Below are 22,462 nucleotides of genomic sequence, written 5' to 3' on the forward strand. Positions count from 1 at the left end.
CAGCATGGCAACGGAGGTGTTTGCCTGAGCTTAGCAGCTGGAACAGTCCGTTGCAGGGGTGGAAGGGGTCTCCCATGATCTTATTGGCTCTGGAGTTGCACCTCCTGATGTATAGTTCCTGTAGATGGGCGAGTGAAGTTCCCATAGTGCATTCGGCTGAATGCACTACTCTCTGCAGAGCCTTATTGTCCTGGGCAGAGCAATTCCCAAACCAGATTGTGATATTTCCGGACAAGATGCTTTCCACAGTCGCTGAGTAGAAGCACGGGAGGATCCTCGGAGACACTCTGAATTTCCTCAATTGCCTGACGTGGTAAAGGCCTTGCCTTACTCACTAGTGCTGCAGTGTGTGATGTCCATGTAATATCCTCAGAGATGTGGATTCCCAGGTATTTAAAACAGCTCACCCTATCCACAGTTTCCCCATTTATCCTCAATGGTGTGTACGTCCTCGGATGATGTGCCCTCCTAAAGTCCACGATCAGCTCCTTAGTTTTTTTGATGTTCAAGAGTTCAAAAGGTTATGTTCATTCATCATCCACCATTTTCAAGAGTATTTATTTCAGTAAACAGTACCTCTTCAAAATTTGTAACTAGAGTATTGCATTGTCAATTATCCTCTGACCTATTTAGTGACTAAAAATTACAGTTTAAGTTGCGGGACATACAATGGTGTGCTGCCCTGCAGCTAAGATGATGGGCGAGACACATTCTTTCTTTGATGCAAGGTAGACAAAAGTGCTGGAGAAACTCAGCGGGTGCAGCAGCATCTATGGAGCGAAGGAAATAGGCGGGGGGGGGGGGGGAAGAAGAAACGAAGAGGAGTAGCCAGAATGCTGAGAATGGGAGGAGACACAAGGGTTACCGGAAATTGGAGAAGTCAATGTTCAAGCTGCTGGGGTGCAGACTGCCCAAGCGGAATACGAGGTACTGCTCCTCCAATTTTCGGTGGTGCTCACTCTGGCCATGGAGGAGGCCCAGGACAGAAAGGTCGGATTCGGAATGGGGAGTTGAAGTGCTGAGCCACAGGGAGATCAGGTTGGTTAATGCGGACCGAGCGGAGGTGTTCGGCGAAACGATCGCCAAGCAACGCTCGGTCTCACCGATGTAGCTCAGCTGACACCTAGAGCAGCGGATGCAATAGATGAGGTTGGAGGAGGTGCAGGTGAACCTCTGTCACACCTGGAACGACTGCTTGGGTCCTTGAATGGAGTCGAGGTGGGAGGTAAAGCGACAAGTGTAGCATCTCCTGCAGTTAAAACTGTCTTCGGAGGGAGGAGAACTTCTTCAAAGTAGGCATACCTTGAGGAGATATCACAATGGAGTAAATAAAATGTTCAAGCAGGAACTGCAGATGCTGGAAAATCGAAGGTAGACAAAAGTGCTGGAGAAACTCTGCAGGTGCGGCAGCATCTATGGAGCGAAGGAAATAGGCAACCTTTCGGACCGAAACCCTAATTCTTTGATGTAGGTCTACAATTGTTTGGACTAAATAACAGTTTATTCGCCTTGCTCTAATGTACAGAACACAATTAGTTCCATCACACCATAGGTTTCATGCAGGTTCAGGTTCTGTGCCCCATGGTATCCAAGGAAAGATTAAGCAGAATGATACAATCCAAAACACAAGTAACTTTCTGCTGCTGCATGCAACACAGAGAGATTTTTTTGGCGACAGCCGGAAAATAGGGTGTCGCCAAATGGTCACGGGGTGATGCCTATACTGTCGTGAGTTGTCTCCTCAAGAGTCGTATCTTTTTCCTTGTCGCCGTTGGATTTTGAAATGTTCAAAACCTTTTGATGACAGTGGGCTTGATGTTGCCTGTCTTCTCCTGTCACAGGTTGTCGCCAGGATGACGTTGGTTGTCTCCGGGTGCTGACTTCGGTGAATTCCATTGGCTACTACCTACGTCAATTGGCGACTGAATTGTCTTCAGTTGTCGCCGACAGGGTCGTTGCTTGTCGCGGGTGGACATAGGTTGACTTTGGTTGATGCCTGTGTGGTGGTAGGTTGTTGTGGGTGTGATCATAGGTGGACGTCCTAAGTCGCATCGACTGGGTCGCCGATTGTCGGTAGCTTGCCGTCGACTAGGTGGTAGGTTGTCGTAAACATTGTCGTAGAGGGGGTCCAGTCGCTGGTTTTTCGGTGACCTACTACGACTGTGACAGTCGCCGACAGTCTCCGAAAAAATCACCTAAGTGGGACAGGCCCTTAATGCAGCAATTCTAGCCTTTAAAAAAAATAAATAATTGATACCTTAACCATGATTAAATTAATTGTGCTCAAATTAAACCAAAACTGCAATCACATTGCAATGCTGACAGATTTTTTTTTTTCATTCTTAAGTCACAAGATACAGCCGTCATTACAGCTGCCATCGTTCGCAGCGTCACTACAGAGCAGGACACTCGATTCCTTCCATTCAGTGAAGACTGGAAATAATCAACCGTTGCCCTGACAACTTCTAAATCTAAAGACTAGGCTTATTTAAGGCCAGAACATCAAGGGTAACCTTTTCCCCTTCAGCACTTCAGAATAATCTTTCAACAGCTGGTGTATTGATATAAGGAAGCATGACACAGTGGGACCTGGTTTACTAGACAACAAACAAGGTCATTTGAATATTGAGTAATATTGAATATTGAGTAATAAAAAGCATTATCTTACAAAACATATGTTTCTTTAATATTCTAGTGCCTTTATGTTTTGCATATTCAAAATTCTTGTTAGTAATCTGTTCATTTATATTGTCTTCCAGAGATTGACAATTTACCTGTATGTTAAGCATGTGAATAAATAGATAAATTATGCCAAATATTGGTCTAGTTATGCATTTTTTATTCAAATTGATAATTGTTATACCAATATCTTAAATATATTTGCCCCAAAGTAGGCAAAACTACTGTTTACATTATGATACAATTAGTTTCTGCTTCCATCACCAATTCCCTTGCCTTTAGTTATGTGTGATACAGTAGTGAGTACGTACTCCATTGTACTCCGTTTCTGAAACTGTTCCATTGGCCTGAGAGGTTTGTTTGTTGTGCTATGAACTTTATGTAAATGTACTTTATGTAAATTTCACACAGAGAGGTGTGAGACCATGGAATTCTCTGCCTCAGAGGGCAGTGGAGGCCGCTTCTCTGGACACTTTCAAGGAAGGGTTCTTAATGATTGCGGAGTCAGGGGATATGGAGAGAAGGCAAGAACGGGGGATACTGATTGGGGATGATCAGCCATGATCACATGGCGGTGCTGGTTCGAAGGGCCGAATGGCCTACTCCTGCACCTATTGTCTACTGCCAATGTATATCTCTAGTCTCCTCCTGCCCTAGAGCACAATAAGTTATCAGTGAGCTGCAACTTTGGTTTCTTCCTTATCCCTGATTTTAAGCTCTGCTCCATTGGTGACCAATCCTTCAACTGCAAAGCCTGTCATTTCCTGGAGTCCCCTCCTGACACTACTATCCACCAAGTAAATCAAATTACTGGTCATCCACACTAATATTTCCCTATAAACTTTAGAATCTACTAGACTAAGTGGGACCCGTTGGGTTCCTGTCACACAAGAGGCTTGGTCCCTCAACACAATATTCCACCACTCATTTATGCTCAACATCGCCACAACATAAATACATGTTGCAAAATATTATCTCCAATTGACTACACTTGAGCCTAACAAGTTTACAATGAACGAGGGTTATTAAGCAGTATCCTTCTGTGAAGCCAAACATCTTCTGCAATGTTACCATGACAAATATCGCCAACAGTAACCGTACAGCAGTAACGAGCCAAATTTAGCAGAAATTACAAATCTGAGATATGAGGCACGTTGTACATTTACTCAGACTATTTTTTAAACTGTATCCCAATTCATTAAATGAACAACTAATATAATCGATTACATTGTTCTTTGTCAGTAACTGTTATCATCTCGAGCTGGAAGGGCATATTTTCAACGCAGATTTTGCTCGAGGGGCCCGATAAATCGCAGAAAACAATCGTAGAGGACGATGTATAGTGTTATTATTTTCACTGAAAAAGCGGATAAACTTTATGGGGTATTGATCAACAACACTAAACACGCCGCAATGTATGTTTTCCACATATTAATTTGCCTTATACAGTTATAATAAAACATTTTAAATTAAAGACGATCATTCAATTTGCAGAACATTGTCAATGCGGTCATAGTTTAATTGTAGAAATACCCCCTGCGGGGGGAAAAAAGTAAACAGTGTAGACCAAATGTGGGAAGTGTTTCGGCACAAAGTGAACCCGAAATCTCGTCCATAGTGCGATTCAAGCCATCTAGCGGACAAAGTCGGAAGAAAATAAACCAACAAAACCAATTCCACAACACATCAAACGGATTCCTACAACTTCCAGAGGAACGGGGATGCGCTGCGCAATTGGGCTCTCAAGCAGGTCTCTGGACTGCACACACCCAGTCAACAACAACATCTAATTAAATATATTATTACACATAACGAAGAAATACATGATTTTAATCTCAGGACCGTTTGGGTTTTGAAGGTTTTCAGATGGGTGGGGTGAGTGAAGGACCGCGGGAATCTTCCGGATTCAGAGGACGGGACAGAAACCCTTTTCTTGTATTTCCAATTTCATTTCGTTTCTAGCAGAAAGGTGGAGTATTCGTACGCATTAAATACATTGGCCGGCCGCGGTCCTCTTGCTGAACCGAGAGTAGTTACCCGATCCGCAGAGTCGATCAGCTTCGAGGAAAGGTCCCGCGATCACAGCGTTCAGCCTGCTCTCTTCCACAGGGGGAACACAACCACCCGCAGGAACGACGGGTTGTCGTCCTGCCCGAGGGGGAGAGGGGGAGGCTGATCTGCTAATGATCCTATCCCAGTGGGGGACGGTGCGAACAACGTTTTGAGAGGATATGGGGATGGAGGGAGGGAGGATTACTGGGACGGTTATCCTGGGAGAGAATAAAACATTGTTCAGATGAGAGGTGGGGGGCTACGTTTATTAAAGGATTGAGGAGGGGGAAGAGAAAAGTATTATCCTAACCTGGGAAGACCTGGATAACGAAAGGGACTCTCACGATGAGAAGTAAAGATATGTTTTGGGGGCATTTCGACACTACCCTGAGGGTAGGAGAGTGGAGCTGGAGGGAGAATGGGGCGACAGTCCTGGCATTTTTCGGGAGTATGGTGGGATGTAATAAAATGGAGGGAGTTGCGTTAGGGGATGGGGGAGGACTTCTGACGGTTTGCCAGTGAACATGAACCCTCGAGCAACCGGGAGCTTAACGCTGGTCCGAGCGCGGGTGGTGAACTGACGGACTCTCCAACCTTCAATTTGTCAACAAGCCACAGCTCCCCACTCCTAATCCGCCTCCCTTACCTGACAACCGTCGAGCCGAGCCGCACGTGCACGAGTGAGAACTCAGTCCCGCACAATCCACACCATGGAACCGCCAGCGCATCCAAAGTCCGCTGCTGCTCCAACCGGCCTTTGCAGCAGCAACACCTCCACCACCTCCTCCTCCTTTTCCTGCGGCCAGCAGGCTGGAAACTTTTCACATTCTCCTACACCTCAACACAACCTGACGACCGATGTTCCGCCCGCTGACTTGCCGCTCCTCGCATTGGCTGCTTGCTGGCCGCTATTTTCCTTCCATTGGACGTAATTCGTCCTTTAGCTCCACCCATTGGCCGCCCGTTGGCCCTCCCCTCCCCCAATTGGCCGTCCGTTGGCCCGTCCCTCCACCCATTGGCCGCCTGTTGGCCCTTCCCTCCACCCATTGGCCGCCCGTTGGCCCTCCCCTCCAACCATTGGCCGCCCGTTGGCCCTCCCCTCCAACCATTGGCCGCCCGTTGGCCCTTCCCTCCAACCATTGGCCGATTCGGCTCTTTCTCTCTCTCTTTCTATTCACCGTCCCCTGGCCTTCTCCTGCCATTGGTCGCTCTCCGGCTTTTCAGTCACGACATTGGCCATTCACGTTCCCACCCCCACCTGGCGAACGAAAGCAAAGATCCTGCAGCGGAGCTCGTTATATGATCTTTGAACGAAACCGTCCTTCAGGCGCGTGACGCCGTCCGTTCCCTTTGTGTAGTTGGACAAGCTGAAGCCCGTGGGCAGGAGGGGAATTGTAGTCAAGTTGTCGTCAAAGAGGCAACTCGCCTGTGAAGGACTGCAGCCCCCGCCCGGGTGGCAATCCGCGCAAGGTACCGTGATCCATTGCATGGCGGCGTTGTCAAGGTTTCGGCCAAAGATTATATAGGAGCTAATCTTTGGTTTCGGCTGTGAAGCCCGTGGAAAGAGCCGGTTCTCTTAAAGCCGGTGAATTGGGGGGAGAGATAGCAACTGCCATCCATTTGTTAAGAATGAGTAAAGTCGCTGAAGTGGAGACGCTGTTCTCATTGGAGCTGTTAGTAGAGTACGTGGAGGTTGGGCCAAGCACCTACTCCGAATCCGGCACTTTACTGGCGGTGGCCTTCAGGCTGTTGGACTTTCCCACTCTCCTGGTCTATCAGACCGAACCGGAACGAGCGGAGAGCCTGTGGCGGAGCTGGGAGCGTGGTCATGAGAGGGAAGGCTCCGGACGGCCGCCAGGCAGCACTAATACCCCTTTCGATAAAGGCAAGTCCTGCCTGTTCAAGATGGGGCTGTCGACCCTTCATCGCCATTTGACCAACACACCCTTGTACGTAATGCTGCTCGACGTTTCACAGCGGGTACCCAAGTTAGTGGGAAGTTGTCTGATCTCGATGGCAGGTGCAGTAGAGAACATCAGGGTGGATGTGGAGGACCGTGGCCTTACCATGCCTTCCAGGCAAGGAAAGAGAGGGCTGTACTCTCTTTATAACCTGATGGGTGTAAAGATTGGCCACATATCTGCAGGATATAGACTCATGAGTTTGGGAGTTGGTTTGCTGCCACATACTCCAGAAAACCAGGTCCAGAAAGCTAAAATGCGGGACACGGACATTTCTCACTTGCCAACTGAACTGCGTGCGGCAGACCAAGGGGTGTGTGGGAAGGTCGCAGATCAAGGCACTGGGCCCTCTAGAGTACCACAAGGCACTCTACCTGTCTCTGAAAAATGCCCTGACCTAGTTTCCGATGACCAGACTGTTCAGCGGAGCGAAATGCCTGTTAACATTTTTGTGTTTAAGGAGAAACGCAACCCGAACAAACAGACAAAAGAGACGAGTGTGAAACACGAGATGAGACAGCACGATCTAGAATTGGAACCAACTGCGGATATCAAAGCGGACAACGTTTTTTGTCCGCCCCCCTTGTACTACAGTCAGTCAAAGAATGAACCCAAAGAGAAGCTATCTGAAATCTGGAAATCAGGGGAGCCCGAGGAGTCAGTTCTACTTGATGAGTTCGACTCGGATGAAAGTGATGAATTATTCGATACGAGCCAAAAGTTAAGTAATTCTAGGTTGCCCGAAAGTTGCTTAGAAGCAGCAGCCACGTTAAAGACACAAATTCAAAAGAACCCAGCTAATCTTGATGCAAGTAATACAATCAGACAGTTGCCTCTGCTAAATGCGCTTTTGCTAGAGCTCTCTTTACTACACCATGACCAATTACCTGAGCAGATTCCTCTGTCTGTACACCCTCAACTTGCTTGGCTTTACAGTGGTTTAAAGAATGATTTACCCGAATTTCATAAACCGACCATATCGGCATCACCACAACCTAAATCTGCCAAACCAAATTTTAAGCAACAGAAGGAAATTCAAAAACAACATGCATCTTCCAGAATCTTTGATAAAGAAAATAACCCGAAGCGAGGGAACGCACAAAAAAAATCGGAACATCCCCAAAGAAAGCTTATGTATGGATTAACAAACACATTGCGGTTAAGGCTCCGACAAACAAATCCAGAGATGTTGAGACTACATGAACAGAAAGAGTTATCCCGAAGAAGACGAATGGAACATCTGAAAGAGAAGACTGTGCGAAAACGTCATGAAGCCAAAGGTGAAAGAGATTCTTCAAATCTTCAAAAAGATCAACCTCTTTCTGGTGACAGATGTAAAGAAAATATTGAAACATTGATTCGAAGCAGCATTGAACCTGATTCAACTCGTTCTTCAAAAGTTCAAAGCAGTGGTAAACTTTCGGGGGAAAATAACTTTGAAGCAACTTTGGGTCCTGAACGTGCCGCAACTGCCGTTCAACCGCCGGGACCATTAAATTACTGTATGGATGTTGCGGATTTACAGATCGCTAATGACAATGATCTTTATCGAAAAGATGTAAAAATCAGAATGCCTGAAATATTCAATTACGATTCTGACCCCAGTGTTAATGAGACTTGTAATGTAGCAGTGGATTTTCTGCAGACTTCAAATATGAATCCTGTTTTTACTAGTGATCCAACACCAGCTGAAGACATTGATGCTCCGATTTCTTATATTAGCTGTGATGAACCCAAGTATTCAGAAGATTTTACCAGTCCTGAACCGGTGGGCAACTCGGAAGATTGTACCAGTCCTGAACCTGTGGGCAACTCTGAAGATTTTACCAGTCCTGATCCTCCCAGTAAATTTGCAGATACTTTAGGCAGCAGCACAGAAACTGGAGCCATTAGGGTGAAATATAAATATTATAACAGTGAATTGGACTCCAGCCTTTCCAAATATTCTAGTGACAATCAGGGGACAGCTCAAAGCGAGACAGAGGATGAATCAGTCTCACTACCCAAACCATCCAAGCAATCTCCAATACGGACTTTAAAAGGTATAAACCTTGTAAAAAGTCGCCATCAGAGAATGACATTGTCTTCAACAACCTCAAATTTATCCGATGGAGCAACCAGCTCAACTGAGGTCAATGAACTGATAAAAATACTGACCCCATCAAACAAAGAAGAATTTGAGAATCAACTTAAATCAAATGTTCAGTGGAGTTCTAGATCAGACATTAATCCAGCTAACACTGAGGTCCCCCAACATTCAAATTCAAGGAATGGTCACAGTTCATTAGAAGAGAGCCAATCTTTGGGGACATCACAGGTGAGCTCCTATGTACCATCTAGCGTGTCTGATCTACTCTGCAGTGGACTTGAAATTAATACAACGGATAGTCAAGCAGATGAAATGAATGAATTGGAAAGAACAGGAATTATTAACAAATGCAGACACATTTCTGAACTAGTAGCCAACAAACTTCCTGGATATACTTTATAATCTGTCACAAGTTTTTGAACTTTCCACTGTTTTACTGTAGGTTCGGCAATATAAAATAATCTTGTTACTCATTACATTTCTATTGCCCTACATTTGCAAAATATGCAACTTATCATATGTGACAAAATTGGTATGAGAAAGATAAGCAATTTTAGACCATTTTTTTAATCAAATTCTGATTCTCAACCTTTGAGTACCTTGACATAGACAGAATACTCTCCTTAAATGTCTTTCCACCATTGTCTACTATGACTTTTTTTTCTTATTCTAATTACTCAATTGAAGCATGAATATTTCTAACTGATATTTCTCTTTCCAACCTTGAATCTTAGTTTCCCTGATATCCCTTCACTTCCTATTCTACTTGTTGCTCCTTACAAACATGAATTGTTAGATCAGGTTCTAAATGAATGCTAAAGAGCCCCATCTTTGCCTTTCAACATTTTTCATGAGTCTGCAATTACTTATGTTGTAAAATGGTTGACAACCACCCTGTGATGTTGTAAAAGTTTGCAACCAAACTTTGGAGAAAAGAAAGATAGTGTTTGTACACCCTTCATAAATTTTCTTCAACTCTATTGCTCTCTTCTGCCTTTAATTCAGCCGAATCAAACCTTGCATTCAATTTGACGCAGGGGGCCCTTAATGTTATCATTACAGATTCTCTATTTCCAGCATTTGCCTCTGCTCCTAGCACAGTTTATCTGGTAGTCCTGAATTCCTCTTCTATTCCTTTATCAAGCTTCCAGAATAACCCTGACTTTCAGACCTTCAGTTTTGAACTCCCGATTTTTCTGATGCCATCTTGGGCAATGATCCCCATCCCTAGCACTTCATTCCAACGTGGGAAGTGTCCCCTAAGTCTCAGGTATTATGTACTCCTCCATTACACTTCCTTTGCTAAATGTTTAATTGGCAATCTCTACTAAAAGTGGAACATGATTTTTCCCAATTTAACTTCAATAGATTGGGGCAGAGATCAAAAAACATAGACAAAATCCATTTTTGACGGTAACGTGAAATAAACACAGAAAATAATATTTGTTTTTTAATTTTTGTATTGATATATAACTAAATCTGATCTTGTTATCTTCCAGTTTGCGTGGTTATTGTATTTGCGCAAAAACGGTACACTATCGCGCTACGATTTTTCGCCACCTTATCCAGCTTTCTCCTGTGCTACAAGTGCAACATCTAGGGTATATTTTTTAAGTTATTAAGGTTTAAAAATCTTAGAAACCACACATGCACAGATTGGTCTCCTTTCCTGTCAGTGGCTCATGGCTGGGACGGCGATGCCCCTTCCTGTACCATCTCCGCACTGATTGACACAGCCTAGATCTTTGGCCATTGCCGCAGCTCGCAGCAAGGAGAATATTCTAATACATGAGTAAAGCTCAGATCTTGTTATCTTCCGGTTTGCGCGGTCTTTCTATTTGCGCAAAAACTGTATGCGACAACGCTACGATTTTTCACCAGCTTACCGTTCTCTTCTACTGCGAGTGCACCAACCTTCGTTCCAATCGGTGGTCTAATGTAAAAGTTAGTGAGATTTAAAAATCTTAAAAACCGCGAGTGTATTAAGGTTTAAAAGTCTTTAAAACCGCGCATGCGCAGATTGGTCTCCTGTCCTGTCAGTCACCGCCACGGCCGGGACTCGCGACGCCCCTTCCTGCACCATCGCTGCACTAATTGGCTGCTTCTGCTGTCAGTCACCGGCGGCGCCTGGCGAGGAGAATACAGCGGAAGGAGCGGAATGAGCAGAATGTTCTTCACTAACGCTCCGCCGGGTGGAGAGCAGGTGGGGCTGCGCCTGCGGGCGCTGACGATCCGGGGCCTGGGCACTGATGATCTGGGGCCTGGGCGCTGAGGCCGATAGCTGCAACCTTGAGAACCTGGGGAGGTGAGGATGAGAGAGGGGGGTATTGAGGGGGTGGGGGGGGGAGGGGAGGAGGGAGCGTGGGTGAATAGAGTGGGGAGGTAGGGAGTGAGGAATACCCGAGGAAGGAGATGACTTACTGGGAGATTGAGGGAGAGGAGGGGGTAAGCAGGGAGAGGGGGGAAAGTAGGGGAGGTGCGGAGGGAGTGGGGGAGGAGGGGGAATGGAGGGAGGGGGGGATAGGGAGTGGGGAATAGAGGGCGAGGAAGGCAGTGGGGGAGGTCAGGAGGGATAGTGGGGTGGATAGAGCAGGCAGGAGGAGTGGGGGGTAGGGAGGGGAGTTATGGGGAGAGGGTGACTGAGGGTAGGAGAAAAAGAGAGGAGGGGGAGAGGTGAGGCAGGGATTGGGGGAGGGGAGGAGAGGGGAGAAGATCCTGGGGAGGGGGGGTAGGGAGGGGAGAGGGGGGGAAAGTGGTGGGGGAGGTGAGGGTGAGTGATGGGGGGAATAGTGGGAGTGGGAGGTAGGGAGGGAGGGGGAATGGAGAAGGGAGGAGGGGTGAAGAGGGATAGTGGGGGGGATAGGGGGAGGTGAGGAGTAGGGGATAGGAGGGGGCTGGGAGGGGATAGAGGGCGGGAGTGGCTGAGGGTAGGGGATGGGAGAGGAAGTGATTGGGGAAGGGGACACTTCAACTCAGTCGTGCGCTCGTGCCCAACTTGGATTGCCTGCTTTGGTGTTCCACTTCACATCACGTCCAACCGGGGCGCCCAGTTCACGTCTGAACTGTGGTCCGCCATGGCCCGCCTGTTGGTGACGCAGCTCCACTACGCGACAGAGTACTATCCCCAGTCAAATGGATTGGTGGAGCGGTTCCACCACTGTCTGAAGATCGCCCTGAAGTCTCATCTCACAGGCCCTGAGTGGATGGACGAGTTGTCATGGGTCCTGTTGGAGATTCGGACGGCCCCCAAGGAGGATCTGTCATCGTCCTCCGTGGAGTTGGTATATGGTGCTCCGCTCACCGTCCCCGGGGAGTTTGGCCCTGCTACTGATGGGTCCCAGGAACCCCCGTCATTGGTGCTGATCCGCTTGCGGGAGAGGGTCGGCGCCCTGTCTCCCATCCCAAGGTCGCGTTATGGAGTGGTCCCTTCCCATGTGCTACTGCCACTGATGGGCTGCCCGTACGTTTTTCTTCGCGGTGACTCCCACAGGTCACCCTTGCAGCGCCCGTATGAAGGTCCCTTTCGCATGCTGCGGCACGGGGCTTACTACATTTGATTTAGACATGGGAGGCATGGCCTTTCAGCTTTTCCAATACAGCACAATGCAGCTTTCCAATAAAACTTAATGCAGTAGCTGTTCGTTTATTCACGATTCCCTGCGCTGGCTTCCGAAGTTTCCAATCTTCGTATTCAGGTAAGTGCAGGTGGCGACATTGTCGAGTTGTCAACGTCAGGTAGATACTTTGTTCAGTTTTGGCTTCAATTCCACTCATAGAGAACAGTTTTTACTTTAATGTAATGGCAATATTAAACTTTTCGAATGTCCAACTTATTATCGCCATTACTACACAGGCAGGGAGAAGTGGAATTTACGCAGTCGATATCAAAAACAAATCTTCCAGTCGATCTTTCCAGTTTCATTGATTTTTATTGAAGTAGTTGTACAAAGAAGTAAACATACCAGATCCTCTTTATCCTTATACAAATCATAGCTTTCCGTTCTTACTATCTGAACTGGTAAAAAAACTGTTATTCCTTCTCCTGTGCCGGCTCCAGTTGATCTGACCACTCCCTGTGGTTTCTCTTGCCTGATCCGATGTATGTCACGGCCCATCTACGTATCAAAAGCCCACCCCAAGTGTACAAAATAATTCTGCAAGAGATATCTAGACAAAATAATAAAATATATAAACAATAACTAGCCTAAGCAAGAATGACTCCTACACTTCCTATACACCGTCTCCCCACCTTGTTAGTTTAACCATATAACAATTACAGCACGGAAACAGGCCATCTCGGCCCTACAAGTCTGTGCCGAACAATTTTTTTTTTTCCCCTTAGTCCCACCTGCCTGCACTCATACCATAACCCTCCATTCCCTTCTCATCCATATGCCTATCCAATTTATTTTTAAATGATACCAATGAACCTGCCTCCACCACTTCCACTGGAAGCTCATTCCACACTGCTACCACTCTCTGAGTAAAGAAGTTCCCCCTCATATTACCCCTAAACTTCTGTCCCTTAATTCTGAAGTCATGTCCTCTCGTTTGAATGTTCCCTATTATCAAAGGGAAAAGCTTGTCCACATCAACTCTGTCTATCCCTCTCATCATTTTAAAGACCTCTATCAAGTCCCCCCTTAACCTTCTGCGCTCCAGAGAATAAAGACCTAACTTATTCAACCTATCTCTGTAACTTAGTTGTTGAAACCCTGGCAACATTCTAGTACTCTCTCTATTTTGTTGACATCCTTCCTATAATTGGGCGACCAAAATTGTACACCATACTCCAGATTTGGTCTCATCAATGCCTTGTACAATTTTAACATTACATCCCAGCTTCTATACTCAAATTTTAATTAGTTAATGTTTGTGGATCGTGCACAAATTGTTCATTATAAACAAATGGGAAAGGATTACTATAAAAAAAAGTCTTGCTATGTGGTTCATGAAAGAAACTGAATTCTATGCAGATAAAATAGTTTTTCTTGCAACTTTTTAAATCAACGTGGGTGAAAGAAGTGGAAAGCAGAAAAAAGATAATGGTACTATTCTATACACTGTACTTGTAACTGTCCTAGAGACTGACAAGTCAGTATTCAGCAGCATGTATCTCTGTTCGCTGATCTCTGCATCTCTCCTCCCTCAAATACAGAAAAACTGCATTGCACAACATCATTCATAATTCCATGTGCCACAAATAACGTCTAAAGGTATTTTCATCATGATAATTCCAATCGGCATTTAGTTCACAGACTTTTCTTGATTAATTAATCCAGGATAGGAAAAGGCAATACCTTAAATATGGCAATTCACCAAAAAACTGGAATGGATCTCAATAAGGGACTATTAAAATGGAGTATTCTCACAATATATCATTACTGATCGATCTAACAAGGATAATCAGGAGAATATGATAGTGAATCCAAACACAAGGCAAAAGACATGCTTGGATAATTTGTCATTAAACATTCCAAGGTTGAAAACAAGAACAGCTACATTGAGTAATAATCCTTATAGATCTTAAACTGGAAGGAGTCACTCAGAGGGACACATGAATATGGCTCAAATGTTTTTCTAGAGGAGTTCTATATCTTTCTAATCTTCATATGTTCTCGTTCAATATCCCACTTGTTAATAGGAGTATTCTTCAATGTTTGCAAATAAAGGTTTTTCAGCCTATTAATTACATTAAATTCTTTGTCTTAATTTTAGTGCAAATGTCCTTTGTATGCTTTTATTGCTCATAAATAATAAATTTGTTTTAATTGTCTTAAATTCATCAGTTACTTGTACTGATTTATATTACAGCCAGATAGAGAAATAAGTGTCTACCAATTATCATTGTTATTTTAAGTTGGAGTAGGAAACAGATGTTTACTTACCATTTTTTGTCACCAAGCAGCTGCAGAATTCTGTGAAATGTGATAGTAATTGCCAGATGTGTTCATTGCTATTATAGGCACAGAAATATCACTCTATTCCACAGAAGAAATTCCAAATGTACCATGGAAGACATTTGACATGTAATAATACATTTTTTTACAGTCCATCACTTTCAGTTTATTACACACACGGTGTCTTGTGTCTGATTTTCTGTTTGGTTGATTACCTGAGTGATTGGTGTGAAGGCACAAAGAGAAACTCATTTCAGAAAAGCAAACTGCACAACAATTCTGATATACTGTGATAAGTTATAGAACTTGCAACCTAAATATTGCGCACTCTGCGATAATTCAGGATTTTTCAAGATGCGCGACCTCAAAAATATATAGCAACTGAAATCTGAGGTTATTCTTAGTAAATCAGTGTGACTTCAAGTTATATTCATGTTCATTAAAACAAATAGGTCAGCACAGTGGCTCTGATTATTGTTTTCTTTAGTTTACAATCCCCACACAGTTCATTGAGAAATATTTGGTGGAGCTGCTGCCTTACAACACCAGAGATTTGGTTTCAATCCTGACTACAGGTGCTGTAAATACGCTCTGGAAGCTTACCTCCCTAGTTTAGTTCAGTAAAAAACACTGACTCAAGCACTGAACAAACTAATCTTTATTTTTAGAACGAACAACGAATTCCCCTATACGATACCTAAACCACCGTGGGTTTGATCCTTGTCTCTGCCTGGCCAAACCCTTCAGCCTCTTGCAAGCAGACACTGCCTAAAAGGTCACGCAGTCCAAAGCGCCCTTCCAGAAGATTGACACCAATCCAAAATGGGGCTACCTTTTATAGGTCTGCAAACCTTGAAGGACCGAACTACATAGGGGTGGTCCCCCCTGTAATCCAATTAAACATATCAATTACATCAATACATTATTAACAGTTCCCCAATCCAATTTCAGAGAATCTCAAACAATGTTTCTCACAGAAGCTTCTGGAAGGGAGCTAGTCAACTGAATAATGCAACATTTACCCTGGAACACAAACAATTCTGCCAGGGCTTAGCACTTTTCCCAATCAACAAACAGCAGGGTAACTGTCTTGCAACATTATTTACAATCCCTGTGCAGCAATCCAATCAAACTAATGCATTTACAATACCTTGGAGGTCCTCTGCAAGATTCTCATACATATTAACAATTGCAGAGGTACTTAGACCTTTCTTATCTGAAGCACTGGGATCTGGGACCTAGACTTCCTGGCACCAGCCAGCAGCCTGTGGCTTCTTATACAGATTAGACCAAAAGGCCTTATGAATGCATGAATCCTCTGCTTTATTTTGGCTCTATTTTAGCTCCATTTTGGCCAGGATTTACAGTGCTATCTGTGGGAGTTTTTAACGTTCTCCCTGTAACTATGTGGTTTTTCTCTGGGCACTGCCATTTCCTCCCACTTTCCGAAGACGTGCAGGTTTTTAGTATAGAACTAATGAATGGGTTATTGCTGGTTGGTGCGGACTGGGTAGGTCAAAGGCCTGTTTCCATGCTCTAAAAACTTAAAAAAACTAAGAAATGTAAAAATACTGGGATTAACTTTTGATGCGTAGCTTAACATAATAAAGAATAATTTTCTGTTCTTACTATGTTGCCTGTTGTTACATCTGATCTGTCAACTATCGTCTAAATTATATTGGAATTATTGTCCAGGGTGTAGATGATTTAAAAAAACAACTGAAATTTATAGCCTCACTAGAATTTAAGAAAGAATGAGGAAAAAAGTAACCTGCAGATGCTACCTATCCCATTGTTTAAAATTAATCAGCAACTTTGTTTTATATAGATTGTTTTATATAGAGCTTACTAATTTTAAATATAATATTAATTCTGCTTTAACACCAAAATAATATTAAATGTTCAGATCTGATTTTTGTTTCCTTTAGTTTACAATCCACACCCATCTCCCCTCTTCATTAAGGAATATTTGGTGAGTTTTTTAAATGAATCTTAGGAGCTGGGGCCATCATTTACAATTTGTGCCCAGCTAACAATATTAATACATTATTAATACAATATTTATTACATGTCATTTGAACCTCAGTGAGGCTCAAAGGAAACTCCGTTTCCACAGCCATACAAACAAAGACAATTTCCTACAGACATACACACAATTCAATTTACAGAAACATCCATCACAGTGAACCCACTGTGATGGAAGGCAAAGTCTTTTCTCTCTCCCCTGTTCTCCATTTCTATCCCGATGTCGAAGCCCCAGGCGGGCAATGATAAGTCCCACGGCCATTTTAGACCGTGCCAGGCGATGTACGGCCCCGCTCCCGGTCTAAATGTCACAAAGTTGGAGCCCCCGGCAGGTGTTCGAATTTCCCACGGCCATTAAGCCGCGCCGGGCGATGTACAGCCCCACTCCAGGTCGTTCAAACCCCGCGACACGGGCTGCAGAAGTCGCGTTGCGGGAGCTCCGGAAAGCGGTCTCTCACCCTTACCCGCGAGCTCCCGATGTCCCAGTCCACCAGACCTGCAGCTGCAGCTGGAGCCTCCGAGCTACATGGTTGGGCCGCAGCAGCGAATCACCACCGCTCCCCACGCTCCGATGCCGGCCAGCCCCATGATGGTAAGTCCGCAGCTCCGCAGGCTCCGGGACTGGAGCCCCCAGGTCGTTCCAGCTGGAGGCCGCTCCACGGTGCTAGGCCCCAACGACAACGGAGACCCGACAGGAAAAAGGTCGGGTCTCCCATACAGGGAAGAGATTTTTAAAAAGTTTCCCCCTTCTCCCGCCCCCCACATATACACAGTTAAAAACACTATCAAAAAACACAAACAACTACATTTAACTAGACAAAAAATTAAAAAAAAAGAGTCGCGCCGCCACAAGGAGTGCAATTCTTACCAGCTCTGACATTTCTTTGTGTTGTCCATAATGTAAGTTAGGACAGTAACTACAATGATTGCTATCAAGTTAAATAAGCCTCAGAATTAGAGCCTAAGTTAAGTTAAGTACCCCATTCGTTCTTCCACTGGTCAAATAATCCATCTCAGAAATCATTTATTTTGGGTCTCTTAAATGCTTAGTCAAAGAAGTAGATTTTAGGTGATTTGGACATACGTGGTAAATGGTAGGGAATTGAAGAATGCAGGTGAACAGAGGGATCTGGGAATAACTGTGCACAGTTCCCTGAAAGTGGAATCTGATGTAGATAGGGTGGTAAAGAAAGCTTTTGGTGCGCAGGTATATGGGACTAGGGGAGAATACGTGTTCGGCACGGACTAGAAGGGTCAAGATGGCCTGTTTCCGTGCTGTAATTGTTATATGGTTATAAGGTGCATCTTTTTTTTAAAAATCAGATCTATAGAGAGATCTAGGAAGGGATTTCAGGAGCTCTTGAATTTGGCTGATGAAGGATTAAATTTAGAAGTCTTAGAGAAAATATTATTCAAGATCTTTGTGGAAAAGATAGTTAATCTAATGGTCTTCTATCCATTTAAATGGTTTATAAACAATAGAGGAAATTCTACTGTGTATTATTCAAACTTTTTTAAAGTATTTGATGACACGAGGGAGCAAAAATAGACATGTTTATATATCACAAACAACAATGATGGTGGTACTCCTAAAGCAAATCCTACTTTATGAGGAGTGGATAAAATAAAAATATTTTAAAATAACAAAAAATGATCATGCATCTCAAACTATAAGTACACTTTCAAAATGTCAGTTTCCATTCTTTTTCAGATGATCTATCCACAATCCAGAATTACAATGAGTCAATACTGACTACAGTAATGACAACATACAGAAGGAGAAATGGTTAAAAATATTCAGGAACATTTTACCTGTCACCTACTGATCTATCATTGTTTTTATGGCAATTATGACAAGGCACGCATGCATGCATAGCTTACTGAATCTAGACATTAATGTGGGATCTTTTGATTCCAAGAGATTTGAATTATTTGGGATTTTGTCAGCCAGGAAGAGCAGTGTTCTTTCTGTTCCCAACAGGAAGTTCTGATCTCTCTGCCAATCATGACCCATTTTCACAGCTATAATTAGTGGATATCTTGATTTGATCAAGATGAAATTTCACGGCTAGCTGGTCAATCCGAGTTTATTGTTAAATGCACAAGTATGGCAGAGGTACAGGTAGTTTATTGTCACGTGTACCGAGAAACGGATGAGCTTTTGTTGCGTGCTAACCGGTCAGCAATACATAGAAACATATAAAATAGGTGCAGGAGTAGGCCATTCGGCCCTTCGAGCCTGCACCGCCATTCAATATGATCATGGCTGATCATCCAACTCAGTATCCTGTACCTGCCTTCTCTCCATACCCCCTGATCCCTTTAGCCACAAAGGCCACATCTAACTCCCTCTTAAATATAGCCAATGAACTGATAGATACACAGAAAATAGGTGCAGGAGTAGGTGCATTATTACAATCGAGCCATTTACAGTGTATAGATACATGATAAGGGAATAATGTTTAGTGCAAGGTAAAGTCTCATGAAAGATAATCCGAGGGTCACCAATGAGGTAGATAGTAGTTCAGGATGATTCAGTTGTAGGATGATTCAGTTGCCTGATAACACCTGGGAAAAAACTGTTCATGAATCTGGAGGTATGTGTTTTCACGTTTCTATATATTTTACCCGATGGGAGAGGAGCGAAGAAGGAGTGTCCAGGGTGTGACGTTCTTGATTATGCTGCTAGCCTTGCCATGGCAGAGTGAGATATAAATGGAGTCAATGGAAGGGAGGTTGGTTTGTGTGATGGTCTGCAACCACAATTCGCAATTTGTACAATAAATAATCTTGCTTGCAGTATTATCACAGGCACATTGAATCTAAGAACGCACAAAACTATAAATTGCACACAAATTCTACAAGATGGTGAAAGTACACAAAATGTGACCAAAGATTTTTTTTGAAAGTTACATGCTTTTTTTTTTAAGTTTCATGCTTTTGGAAGAGCAATATGTTGCAGGCTTTTCATTCATATATTGTAGATTTGACACAATTAAATTAAACACAAAATAGGAGATAATAAAATGAAGTCAGCAAAAGATACTGAATTAATTTTTTATACTCAACATTTAGATAAACACGACTATGTTTTTAATTTGCTTGCATCACACTGAAGATGAGGAAGGCAGAGCTCCAACATACATTAACACTACGAGTCTCACACTACCAAAACATTACTCGTTACAAGTATCAACGCACCTATTCAATTGGTTTAAAAGTCAAAAAACCTATGATTCAGTGCAACTGCATAAGAGTGAGTGCAGCTAGCATGGACTCAAATAGAAACTCCCTTTCTTCCATGACCCACGGCACATAGAGTTTATTAATTTAACGCATATGCCTCGAATAAGTGGCAAGTTCACAACAGACACTTACCACTAAGTCAGAATCTGTTGTTCCTTCTATCTATTTTCTACTACCTACTTTTTTTTGCACACTTTTGGTTCACAATCCCGTTTTGTAGCTTTGGGATGTTTTTCATGCTGTTGTTTGTGGTCATCATTTGTGCAGGAATTTAAAGAAATACTGAAAAAATAATGCATTGTAACATTATTTCAATGAATCTATTGTAAATAAATTTGAAATAAATCATCAGGATTTCTAATACATGTGAAAATCATTCCTCCCACTCTCTGAATGAGACTAATATTTCCTGTCCTCTTGCACTCTTATTGTTTCATTATGAAAACTTTCATGGTTGCAAAGTAAAATCATTAATTAGATTTGCTTTGCAAGAGTCCCTGAAGCTACTTGCTCAGGTGCTGAGTAGTGTGCTTTGATTAATGTTTTGATATTATTCTGAATTAACGCAATAATTACAGTTATAATAACATTGTGAAAACCATCATTAAACCAATGTGGCTTTATCATCTGAAAGAATTGCAATTCCAGCAAATCAGAGTGTGGAAAAAAATATACTATAAATGATAAGTGGTCCAACAGTTTAAACAGAAATATGGCAGATTTTCAACTGGAGATTTTAGTCCCAGCTGTTAAATGAAATGCTCCATGCAAGTGAATGATTCCACTTCGATATTTGCCTTTCGGGTAGGAGAAATAGCAAAAAAAAAGACTGATTATCTCAATTTGCTCTTCAATCATAGAGTGTAGGTAGTTCTCATAATGTCTGAAATATTGGCTGCCCTGTCTGCTTAGTTAGAGTCAGTGAGGGGAAATTGGACTGGGACCAAGTGCCACCTTGAAGGGAAATGTCCATGGAGGAAAGTGCAATAAAAAGTCTACTATAAATGTCAAAATGGTAGTGAGTAATTATTAGATGAAATATAAAGAAAATAATGACTTATTATGGATTGTTATAAGCTGAGAAAGATAAATGTGAATCCAAGTGATTATAACCTATAAAAGAAAAATGTACCAAATGAATTACAGGTAGTTTTGCTGAAATGTTCTGTTTCTATCAAACCTCATGTTATGGAAAATCACATTAGAAAAAACAATTGTGTCAATGGAGTAAAGAGGGTTCTGGGCTAAACAATTTCGGATTCACAATGACAAAGTCTATTTTTCTGCACTATTTTCAAAAATAAAGATATTTTCAATATCTTTTAAGTTTATTTTTGTTACTGCAAGCTAAAATACTAAAAGCTGTGTGTTGCATTGTTTAATAGAGTATCATTGCACAAATGTCAAAAGAATCAACTGCTTATTGATTTCAATGACTACCTCAAACAACTTCACTGGCTTCCCATCTCCCACCGGATCAACTACAAAATCCTGATCCTCACCTACAAATCCCTCCACCATCTGCCCCCCCCCCATATCTCACTGACCTCCTCTCCCCCTACCAACCCTCACGGTCCCTCAGATCCACATCAGCCGGTCTCCTCTCCATCCACAAGTCCAACCTCCGCAGTTTTGGGGACAGAGCCTTCTCCAGGGCAGCTCCCAGGCTCTGGAACTCACTCCCCCCAACTGATTCGCAATTCCGTGTCCCTCACCATCTTCCAGTCCCGCCTCAAGACCCATCTCTTCACCTCTGCCTATGTTCCCCTCACTTTTCATCTATGCATTAATTGTCTCATATTGTGTTTTGTATTGAATTCTGTCTTTACTTTGTGTACTAGTCATGTCTCTACTGTTTATTTCATTCCCCTTACATGTTTTTCCTCTACCTGCTAAATTTTTGTAAGGTGTCCTTGAGACTCTTGAAAGTCGCCCATAAATAAAATTTATTATTATTATTATTATTATTACCTGAGGTGAAACTGACAGACTGTGTTCTCAAGAGACAACGGTGTCTGATTATTGTGGAGGGATTAAATATAAACAATTTATTTCCCTACCTTTTTTTTTGCATGTTTTACATTGTGTGCTATCCGGTCAAAGCATTTTATGCATGAGAACAATCAAGCCATACACGTACAACAGGCAGCGCAAGAGAAAATACCAGAGTGCAGATTATAGTATTACATTATCGTAGCATTTTACTTCGGAGTCACGTGAGTGACTACGTGAAGAAGGGCCGTCCGTCTGAAAGCTACGCGCAACGACCGACTGGCAGGGGCGCTGCGTCCTCCCAGCAGTTGAGTTTAAAAAAACGGCAGTTAAGTTTTAAAACTACTCTGCGGTCATTTGGCGGGTTCAGGGAATATTTGTATTTTCAGGAGTGGACCCAGCATGTCAAAAGTGAAGAGACGGTCTGTGGGGAAGTCGGCTACCGAAGACTGCGGTAATCCGGGTAGCGGGCGACTGTCTGTTTCACCGACATTGCCGCTGGCAGCAGAGCCGGCAGG

General features: G+C 43.3%; 2 protein-coding genes across 2 annotated transcripts in view; one reads left to right on the top strand and one right to left on the bottom strand.

The window, feature by feature from the left end:
- The window catches only part of LOC129697005 (signal-induced proliferation-associated 1-like protein 2), a 437,405-nt gene extending 431,784 nt beyond the window's left edge, over positions 1-5,621 (bottom strand). The window contains exon 1 of the mRNA XM_055635187.1: positions 5,378-5,621. The gene's annotated coding sequence lies outside the window, so the exon portion shown is untranslated. The remainder of the gene's footprint in view (positions 1-5,377) is intronic.
- Positions 5,622-5,965: 344 nt separating this feature from the next.
- map10 (microtubule associated protein 10) lies at positions 5,966-10,272 on the top strand. Its single transcript, XM_055635186.1, has one exon. The coding sequence runs from the start codon at positions 6,361-6,363 to the stop codon at positions 9,181-9,183; it is 2,823 nt and encodes a 940-aa protein (XP_055491161.1). The 5' UTR covers positions 5,966-6,360; the 3' UTR covers positions 9,184-10,272.
- Positions 10,273-22,462: the final 12,190 nt, after the last annotated feature.

The sequence above is a fragment of the Leucoraja erinacea genome, chromosome 5, assembly GCF_028641065.1.
Source record: "Leucoraja erinacea ecotype New England chromosome 5, Leri_hhj_1, whole genome shotgun sequence".
Taxonomy (NCBI): Eukaryota; Metazoa; Chordata; class Chondrichthyes; order Rajiformes; family Rajidae; genus Leucoraja; species Leucoraja erinaceus.

Excerpts from the sequence above, each read along its gene's own strand:
- map10 (XM_055635186.1), top strand. The coding sequence starts at position 6,361 with ATGAGTAAAGTCGCTGAAGTGGAGACGCTGTTCTCATTGGAGCTGTTA.